Source organism: Pieris napi, chromosome 6, assembly GCF_905475465.1.
Source record: "Pieris napi chromosome 6, ilPieNapi1.2, whole genome shotgun sequence".
Taxonomy (NCBI): domain Eukaryota; kingdom Metazoa; phylum Arthropoda; class Insecta; order Lepidoptera; family Pieridae; genus Pieris; species Pieris napi.
In genome coordinates this window covers 12,027,325-12,037,572 of record NC_062239.1, presented here as the reverse complement: position 1 = coordinate 12,037,572, position 10,248 = coordinate 12,027,325, and the positions used below count along the sequence as shown (strand labels likewise).

At 33.5% G+C, this 10,248-nt stretch overlaps 2 protein-coding genes across 3 annotated transcripts in view; one reads left to right on the top strand and one right to left on the bottom strand.

Moving 5' to 3' along the window:
* Nucleotides 1-1,712: 1,712 nt before the first annotated feature.
* LOC125050514 (zinc finger protein 69 homolog B-like) lies at nucleotides 1,713-4,806 on the bottom strand. The gene is made up of 6 exons (XM_047650412.1): nucleotides 4,403-4,806; nucleotides 3,470-4,063; nucleotides 3,142-3,192; nucleotides 2,908-3,073; nucleotides 2,465-2,596; nucleotides 1,713-1,884 (listed from the first exon to the last, which is right to left on the bottom strand). Exons 1-6 carry the CDS (start codon nucleotides 4,461-4,463, stop codon nucleotides 1,719-1,721), a joined length of 1,170 nt encoding a protein of 389 aa, XP_047506368.1. The 5' UTR covers nucleotides 4,464-4,806; the 3' UTR covers nucleotides 1,713-1,718.
* A 114-nt stretch (nucleotides 4,807-4,920) lies between these two features.
* LOC125050410 (NACHT domain- and WD repeat-containing protein 1) overlaps nucleotides 4,921-10,248 on the top strand; it is a 57,062-nt gene continuing 51,734 nt past the window's right edge. For both annotated transcript variants that reach the window (XM_047650256.1, XM_047650255.1), the window contains exon 1: nucleotides 4,921-5,154. In XM_047650256.1, the coding sequence (XP_047506212.1) occupies nucleotides 5,087-5,154 (68 nt within the window). In that variant the 5' untranslated portion in view covers nucleotides 4,921-5,086. The remainder of the gene's footprint in view (nucleotides 5,155-10,248) is intronic.

The following is a 10,248-nucleotide window of genomic DNA, read 5'->3' as shown; positions in this document are numbered from 1 at the left end:
TAAAAACTTGACGTTTGTTTACGTGTACAGATGTGGTACGTCACTGGTGCGTTACCGTTTTACTTAATCAATTTTTATTTACTGGCAATACATTACAGCGACGCTCTTACTGAACAAGAAAAGCATGCATTTGTTCAACCGCAATGTTTCTACATTTAAAAATGATTAGCTATGTTCTATTGCTGTTAAATATTCAATTAAATATTTACTTAAGTAATAACAAATATTATTTAGAATGTATATATAGCTGTTTACCTATTCGATTGACGTAAGTTTAGATTACGTATTAAACACAATTTTCAACTATTTGCACCATGGAAGAGATTGTATTGGGAACGTTTTTTGGAACGAAGTTCCTTATCGCGCTTTGTGAAAGGGGGCTAGACGGAAAAAATTCTTACGAAAAGTTGTCACGACACTTTTTTGCTATTTGCTATTGTAATACACCGGTTCTCGTCCGATCACCGAAGTTAAGCAACGTCGAGCGAGGTCAGTACTTGGATGGGTGACCGCCTGGGAACACCTCGTGATGTTGGCTTTTTTTTTTCGTCGTAAGATTGGTGTCGAGAAAACCTATCATACTGTTATGATACCAATTAACATATAAATTAATCGAAAGGAATTTCGTTCCATCCGGGTGTCCCTTGACACCTCTAAAGTTATTTATATAAACAGTGGGAATTTCGTTTCACATTTGCAATATCTAGGAAATTTTATTTATAACGCGATTGCTTTGGCTATACTTGTCCATTCCATGGTGGTAGTTGTCAAGATGAAGTAACTGTTGTAGTGTGATTTACTTAATTAATTTACGAATTATGTTAAATTAAAACATTTACGTATATTTTTAGTGTTTATGTTGTGTAAATAAAATGTGATATGTACGTTGTTTTGTTACTGCCATCTTGTTCATAATCTATCAATCTTAATTAGTTAAAGAAAGCTAACAATCAGGCTGGGGTTAGAGAAGTGCTAACCGCCCATGGACACCCCCAATTACAGAAAGTTTGCATGTGCGTTTCCGGCCTTTAAGGTTTTATGTATAATTGTGTTTACGTGATGAAGAGAAAGGTTTACTTTAGTTAAAAAAACTAAAACTAGTTTTCTAAAGCGGGCCATAGACGGACCGCATGTTGCAGTCAAGACCGACTGCAATATGCGGTTTGCTCAGGAACTGCTCGAGCGGTCCGTGTATTGCGAATATGAATTTAGTATGGAAACTGCAGATCGCCGTGCGGCGACCGCATATTGCAGTCAGTCTTGACTGCAACATGCGGTCCGTCTATGGCCCGCTTTAGAGGTAAGTAAAAGTCATGCCTATGATACTAAAATTGTAGTAATAGTAGACAAATGGCGCTACAACCCAATATATTTTCAGTCACCGTACGAGCGAGTATTAGATGCGCATATAGACGCATTGGTGCACAGACGGGGATCGAACCTACGACCTCAGGGATGAGAGCCACTAGGCCAACTCTGCTAATATTATAAATGTAACTAAAACGGCTTACGAACCACATTAAAATTTTCTAAGAATTATCTATTGGATATAATACTATATTGCCAATACTGTTTGCATTCAGGACATATTTAATTTAAAATATTAACGAAATTGATATCCATTTCACAGTATGAGTAGAAAACGAATGAAACTGAAATCTTATTGGAATTCCTTGACTAAAAACTAATGCTTTTGTAAATAAAACACATTATTGGGGTCAATCCATTCTTTTGCGAATCGACAAATCTATTGGCTCTTCATTAAAATCCTTACAATAAATATTCACATCTGGTTTAGAAAGTACATTTCTTCGTATAACACCGTAAAGTGGAATGCTTTCCTTGTTAGGTAGAGTTGTACTGTGGGCTTGCCTTGTATTAAGCCTGAAAGAAAACTTGAATTAGTTTAAAAAGTTTCATTATTGGACGTCAAGGCAGAATACGAAATACGATCCGTATCACCTCAACGCCCGTTCTACAACTGAGCGTTTCTTAAGGCAGTTTTTGCCGCTCAAAGCTACTATGTGGAACCAGCTGCCCACTGAATATTTCCGAACCAATTCGACTTAGGGTCCTACAAGAGAAGAGCGTACCAATTCATAAAAGGCCGGCAACGCACTTGTAAGCATTCTGGCAATGTGAGTGTCCATGGGCTAACATCAGGTGAGCTTCCTGCCCGTTTGCCACCTATTACATAACTACACACGTTGCAATTTAAAGTTTCCAATACAAAAAAAAAATCATTACTTTTCTATTATGTTATCTATTCGATTCCAAGTATTATTCGTGAGAAGGCCAAGTATTATTCGTGAGAAGGCCATGTTTTGTTTGGCCATGTTTCATGTCTGCAGAGAATCGATTCCAGAAACTCTATATTATATGTATTGTTGTCGGTAGAAAACAAATTTAAGTAGCGTAAGTATTAAACTTTTTTTTTTAAACATTTATCTAAAAGTATGCTTACTTATATTTTTTGCAAGCGTCAGCTCTATGTCTCTCCAAGTATCTGTTCTGGCTGAAAGCTTTGCCGCAATGTTGGCAACGCCATTGCCACGAGTGATGTCCACGAGTGCGTTGATGGGCGCGAAGATTTGAACTTTAAAACAAAAATATAAGTTAATATATAATATTTATTTCAGACCAGATCATAACAATCCAGTCTTCGTTATATCTTAGATTATAGGCATATAGTAGGTATATAGTTATATCATTCAACAGGGCCTTTATTTCTCAGAAAGGTAATAATAATTGGTTAGGATGACACACAGCCTACCGCTTGAAAATAGGCTCTTTAGTTTACAAATTTAAATAAAACTTTTTATGTGTTATAAACGCAAATGTATTTATTATTTACAGTCGACATTTTGAGTTCACAACAATCTCAGTGTCTTTGAAACATAAACTTACCGATCAGCGAAGGTTCTACCGCAATGTGGGTATGGACATGGAAATGGCCTCTCGCCAGTGTGCAGGCGCAGATGTCCTTTGAGCACCCACGGCCTGTCAAAGCTTTTGCCGCAGTACGAACACACGTGGCATGGTCTTGGACGCCGTTCTTCAGCACATTTATAATCTGTAATAAATTTTCGATTACTATGTTACAATCGACGAATTGAGGATTTATTAGGTATCAGCCCTCACCAGCATTGGTATTTGATGTTGTTTTCTTCAGCTCTGTATCGTTTTTGATCTCTGTGGAATAGTCTTAAGTTATAATACCTCTTTTAACAACATTTTTTTATCGCTTATGTTCCCTTAGTACATAGATAATGAAGATTATCCACGTCTCTGCCTAAATAATGTTCTGTAGTTTATGATAACGAATAAAATATCCGTCTATAAAATCTTTCGTGTTTAACGAATGTTTAAAATTACGACAAAAGATAAGTATGATTATGACCTGTTTAATAACGTTTATTTTTTAGTAATTACCACTACGCTAACAAAAATAGATAAAAACATTTCTTACCCTCTTTCAAGACTGTATTATTGCCATCAGGAACCAAATTCTCCTTCTCAAATGACTCTTTGCAGTACAGTAACTCTTTAGTTAGCTTCTCTTCTTCATTACTGCGTACCAGGCTTTTAAGCTTTTCTGCAATTTTGTCGATTTCAGATCCTCTAAATGAACTTTTAAGAGGTTCCCTGCTTTTCAACTCTTCTATTATTGGAGCAAGAGGCTCTTTTATAATTTTTTTCTCAATGGTCTTCTCTTGTGCTTCTATAATCTTCTTTTTCCGTCTTCTAGGTTTTTCGCAGAATACTTTCCTTACCGTTCTTTCGGAAGATCGTAGATTGTACGTGGATTTATCGGCTTCACGTTTTTGATTCGTATTATTTTTCTTATTAACCTCTGAAATAATCGGCTTTTCGGTTTCAGATGCGTAGTCGTAGTTCTCATTGTCAATAAAATGCGATAGGAACTGACTTTTCTTTAAAAGTTGGAGATAAAAGCGCGTGGAAATTGGTACTTTGTCGTTGTATATGGTTTCGTTGTTTTTTAAAAGAGTCTTCTGTTTTTTTAGCGACATTTTTGGCCCTCGAGATGATTTTATTACTTCATCTACAAATAAAATAATGGATGTATACAATGATAGAGTAATATACATATAGATGGACATAAAATACGGCGTGTAACTGTTTAAATATATAACGTAAGTTATCTCGAGCCTATGAGAAACTATTTAGCAATATTGCATATATGTATAAAAAAAAACTACTTGGTATATGCACTTTCGAGAGAAGCAACAGTTTCTTCATTGTTTAATAAGAAATTATTACATATTAGAACTACTTACTAGACTATAAACTGATTTATTTTGCTAAAGGTAAAGCCCTAAAAGACCTCTTCACAATGTTTATAAGATCATGAGTAAGGTAAAGATTCCATCATATTTATTACCTGAGTTATGAATGAAAAATCCTCTTAACGGCCGCACGGAGTTCATAAAACACTTGGGCATTTCTTATAGTTTCACCACAAGTGCAATACAACATCAGAAAACCCACAGAAATCACTTTAAACACAAAAAACTACAATAACTGCACAAAGCACTTGTTGAAATTCGACAGAAAATAAACAATAGAAGAATGTTCGTTCGAAAAATTTGAACCTAAACGTATTAGGCATAATTCTATTAATTGCCAGTGTCAAATTGAATAGAAATAATTCAACCTTTTTATAGGTATCGTTCCTAATGCTTTCCATTGTATGGGAAAATTTTACCCATATTTATCTTATAATTTTCATCATGCATAATTATTTTAATTCTTCTCATCTCATATTATTAATGTCATAAATAAGAAAACTTTTTAGTAAAACCTACGTGAAATGGATAACGAAAATGGCGCGCGGGCTGAAGTGGGCGGGGAACAAATGACAAGAGGGCGCGAAATCGATTTTATTCGCGTTTGCGACGACGCGAGGAGTGTATGTCTTGTTGCGCTTTATTTTGCCGCTTCGTCGTGACACCGGGCAATGCTAAACAAAAGTGTTTCGCGTGTGCTTCTGTATTTATATATTAAGTGGTGAAAAGTGTTATTAATAAATTATATGGTGATGTTGGGATAGGTGATTGCCAGCGCCATGGGCAATTCCTGCAGTTCTGGGCAGGCCCACAAGGACAAGGATAATGTCTCTCAGCAATCAGAAGAGTGAGTAGTAATTGTCTTTTAAATTTTGACACTCCGTGAAGGTCATAACTCATGCTACAACAATGCTTATTGAATAATGTTTACACTATTTTAAATGTACGAAAATATTTACTTACAAAAGAATATTTTCACTCTCAGTGTCCTTAATTTACGAGTGGGATGACAAATCGATACATTAAGGGCATCTCTTTTAGATAAGGCTACATTGTAACCAAATGAAAAGATAGTTAAAGCTTCATTGTTGGGAAGTTATTTAAAATCCTTAAAAATGGTAACAACAAAGTTAGAGATCAAATAGTTATTCAACTCAAATTTGTACATTTGTTAATGTTATATGGACACAATTTTATTAAACGTACAAATTTTAAATACAGTTTTATATGAGACGTGACATAATATTTTAGATTTCTTGCTATCTCAACTTATTCATCTTAAAAGTTAGTACTAAATTAAAAGTACGTACGAAATGAGACATACATATGTAAAAATGTATATAATAATCATATTTTATCAACCAAAGCTTGAGTTTAAAAAAATACGCGTATTACTAGAACGAAGCTATAACTTAATTTAGGTGTTAAATAAGATAAGTGTGGGGCATTTTAGACTACGTCTTATAATTATTATACTACGCACGATAACTTCGTTTAGGCTTGTATTTCATTTCTGAATTCATATTTACCTACATTATACTATAATTGATTTCAATATATAATTATAATTGATTTCAATCCTCAAATTAGTAAACTTGAATATAAATTCCGTAAAAATTTGGCTTCGGTCATTTTCTTGTAGTAATGTGAAAAAAGTACATGTTGATTTGATAACATCTTCCTTCGGATTTTTAAGTCAGTTAGAACCACGGCGGTATTTCCAAATATATTTGTATGCACTCATCAATGTGAATAAGTTATGAATTGTGTACTTAATACATATATAAGAATAGAGCGAATCTATTCATTTAGGAAATGTATCGGAAAACCGTCCTAGGTCTGGAAAGTAATTGAATATTTAAGATTTTCCATCTAACTGTACACCTCTTACAGAGAACTTGTTTCATTTAATGTAAAACTCGACATTTAAAGATAATTTATAAGCTAATTGAATTCTTACATTAGTTTTAAAAAAGCTAACTTTCGAGACATAAAATAACAAGTAAAGATATAACTTATATTAAGCGTTAAAAATTAACGTTCCCACATACTCATAAGCACTTAGATAATGTCGACGCACGCCACGCTTGATATTTTATGATGCGTATTTTTGTACGTACTATTTTTATGAAGCCGTTGCGACACACAGTGTGACGCGAGTATTGGAATTATTTCGATAATAGAACTATTTGTAAAATGTAAACTTAGAAGCATTATTTTTTTTCACTTGCGCTTATATGTATATTCAGTTATCTACATGAATGATATCACATTTAAATATAAATATCATTTAATTAATTAGATTATAAGTCGACTGCTTTATGTCATTGATTTGTTCCTGACAGTAAATGTGAATTTAGAACTTAAAAAAGTATAATATGAACAATTTGATATGTCGTTATTTTTCATCAGCGGCATGTTCCGGCTTTTTTTTAAATATTTTGGAAATAAATATAGCCAATAGTAATTACTCTAGCATAGTATTGTATGCTAGAGTAATAAAAATATAATTTAGCGAAATAATTTTAAAATTATTCATAAAATAAAAATATTTCCCAATCTTTTCTTCCTAATTCGCGTTTATAGAACAACTTAACATAGAGGGGAATCTATTCGAATCGTTTAACGGCCAATAAAATCTCTGAATATTTCGATTAATAACGATTGTTATTATTAATAATATAACTCGGCCAAGAAATTTAATACTCGCTTTATAAAAAAACAGTTTAGTTCCATCTGATATTGGAATTTGTGGTAATCTGTATCTTCTACCACATGGAGACTGTTCAGAGGAGTTGTTCGGATTAACACCTAATTCAGCTATGAACCAATTTGACTTAGAGTCCAAGATAGGAGTGTACAAATTCTAGAAAGGTCGGCAACACATTTGCGACTCGCAAATGTGAGTGTCCACGGGCGGCCTCCTGGCTCACCCGATCTTAAGTGATACCGGAAAAAAATGAAGAAACCGACTTTTAATCTAAACCAGCTTTCAAAGCCTATACCTAGAACCTTCAGACTGTCTAGTATACTATTGTTTGCCTACGTTTACTGAGATTTGTGGAGGGTGACGTGCAAAATGTGATCTGAATAATGGGATGAGTTACAAACACGTTTCAAAGGGGTTTGATAGGTACAATACAGCGCGAACTTCCTCGGGGGACTAAATTTGAAAAGGCACGATTTATGTTTCGTCAAATGTTAAGGTTTTATAATTTTACGCAATCTCTCTCGTAGTGGAATTATGGAATGCGGAGAGTGTTTAGAGAAGTTCAGATTCTGCAGCTGAGTTTCATCATGGGCAGGGCCGTCTTAAACTAGGCTGGGGCCATTGGGCACACAAGAATTTGGGGCCCTTTTGGAAAGTAAAAAAAAGTTAACAGGGCCCCATGTGCCCTTATGGTGAAGACGGTATTAATCATGGAGCGAGGCAGAATAGGATACGGTTTTTGTTATCTTACATAGTAGTAAACTTTTCGAGGGAAACGGTAGGAGAACACCAGTCATGGGGACCACCATGCTTTTTTGGTGGTTATGCCATTAAACTGTAGCTTATGTGAAACTTTGGTACTTTCAACACAGCGCCATCTGTTAGAATTGTCACTGTCAAATAAACAAATAATTTGCAATAAAATAATATTGCGGGTATAAATTGAGATAGTATCCTATCTTTTAAGTTAGATCAAACTGCATACGGTGTGCAAATTTGATTGAAATCGGTTAAGTAGTTTAGTTTCCATAGCGGACAAACAACGTAACACGTAATATATATATATGTTAACGTAAAATTGTAAACACCGTTAGATTGTAATCTATCTCGCGAGATTATAAACTGTCGAAAGATTGTGAACCTCAGCTTACTGCTTACAATTTAACATATTATTATTCGGTAGATTGTACTACACTAACTTAGTTATCATTCAAACTTCTTTGGTCAATTACAGATTAATTTTACTTTCCAACAATTTCATATAACTACCGAATAATAATACGTTAAATTGTAAGCAGTTCGTTGAGGTTCACAATCTTTCGACAGTTTATAATCTCGCGAGATAGATTACAATCTAACGGTGTTTACAATTTTACGGTGACATATATAAGATATATCATGAAACACAGAATAAATATGAAAAAGGTATGCTAGAAATGTTATATTGTAGATTGTAATTACCTATTATTACACGATAAGGTTGTCATTAATCGTTGTCCGTAATTACGTTCACAACATATAATTTGTTTTCCATTAATACACTTTAGAATATATTTTTCTTTAAAACAAGGGAAGTGGTGTTTTAGTCTAGCTATTAAAAGGGGAAACGCTGCCAGTATCTTCGGAACCTTGCCTAAATAATATATTTCAGTTATTATAATTTAAATTGAAATAAAATTTATTTAATCATAATAATTAAGATTATTTAAATTATTTAAACATAATTCATAAAATCTGGTAATTGAAAAAGTCTTGACTTCGTTAATAAAAGTAGAACAAAAATTTACTAACACGTTTTTAGTTAGTTTTGATTATCTCTATTTGTTATGAGCTTTTATAACATACTGGACCATTATAAGCTTTACACCTGATTAAAAGGCCGTAGGAATATTATTTTATAAAGGATTTCCATCTGATTAAAAGGCCGTAGGATTCCTTAATTATAAAGGCTTTACACCTGAATTAAAGGCCGTAGGATTCTTAAATTATAAAGGCTTTACATCTGAATTAAAGGCCGTAGGATTCTTAAATTACAAATGCTTTACATCTTAATTAAAGGCCGTAGGAATCTTATATTATAAAGGCTTTACATCTAATTAAAAGGCCGTAGGAATCTTATATAAATTATACACCTAATTAAAAGGCCGTAGGATTCCTTAATTATAAAGGCTTTACACATAATTTTTGCTTCTTGAAGACCAAGCGGATAACTTAAGGATACTCGTGAACGATTGCACTTCAAATTGAAATTAGATTTAGTATCAACTATGTTTTCATCTATCTTGTTGGTCATATAGTTTCGACACACTTGATTTGGTATAATATATGTTTAGGCTGACATATGAGTCACCGTCGACCGCGGAAGGATTCCGATGGTATCCTTTGAAATGTCCCATCGCCGATGCCGTGAATCGCTTCCCATAAACAATTTCCTCAGTTCCGCACCAGCTCCGGATATATTTGAGACGATAAGATCTAGTATGCAATTTATAAAGAAACTTAGTTTTATGTTGTGTATAAATCGCCTGAACATTAAATGCATAGACATTTCTTTTATCGAAGAAGACTTAACATATTTATTTATTTATTAAAGCTTACCACATCATATATATAATGATATATCTACAGTATATGTTACAAGCTATATATTCTAAAATACATGACAATTAAGGTAAACATAAATGTTCCACAAATTAAACAATAGAAATATTACACGTCCAATTTTAGATTTTACTGAAAGCAAAAAATACTAGTAAAATAGCGGATTAGATTGGATTAGATTAGTTTAATATTATTTTTTTAAATTGATCAGCCCACTACCGAATATATATAGCCCTGGATAAGTAGTGTTTATTATGTTGTATTCACGAAGAATTCGAATAAGAGGTGTCGGAACTCCTAGGTTGGTAAGGGCCGTATTTATTTATTATTTAGTTCTAAAACAACTTGTATGCATATAAAAAAATGTGAAATCAATTACACTAGAACATAAGCAAGCTAGCAAGGGAAAAAATATACAACAAGCAACAAGTTTCTTACCGTAAGTTGGAAGATTGTTGTAAAATATATCAATATTTTCATCGATGTTACTAATCAAGTTGTAAGAGCGAGATAGCCTATTAACTGGACCATTAAAGTAGCAGATAAGCGAGCCGTAGGTACGTAGAGAAGACTTTTAGTAATAGACCGGGAGATAGTGACACAAATTAGTGGGTACAAGTCGTTTGGCAA

Coding starts and splice junctions, on each gene's coding strand:
- LOC125050514 (XM_047650412.1), bottom strand. CDS start 4,463: ATGCCCAAGTGTTTTATGAACTCCGTGCGGCCGTTAAGAGGATTTTTC. Junction 3,193..3,469: donor TAATACAGTCTTGAAAGAGG/GTAAGAAATGTT, acceptor ACTATTCCACAG/AGATCAAAAACGATACAGAG. Junction 3,074..3,141: donor AACATCAAATACCAATGCTG/GTGAGGGCTGAT, acceptor AATTTATTACAG/ATTATAAATGTGCTGAAGAA.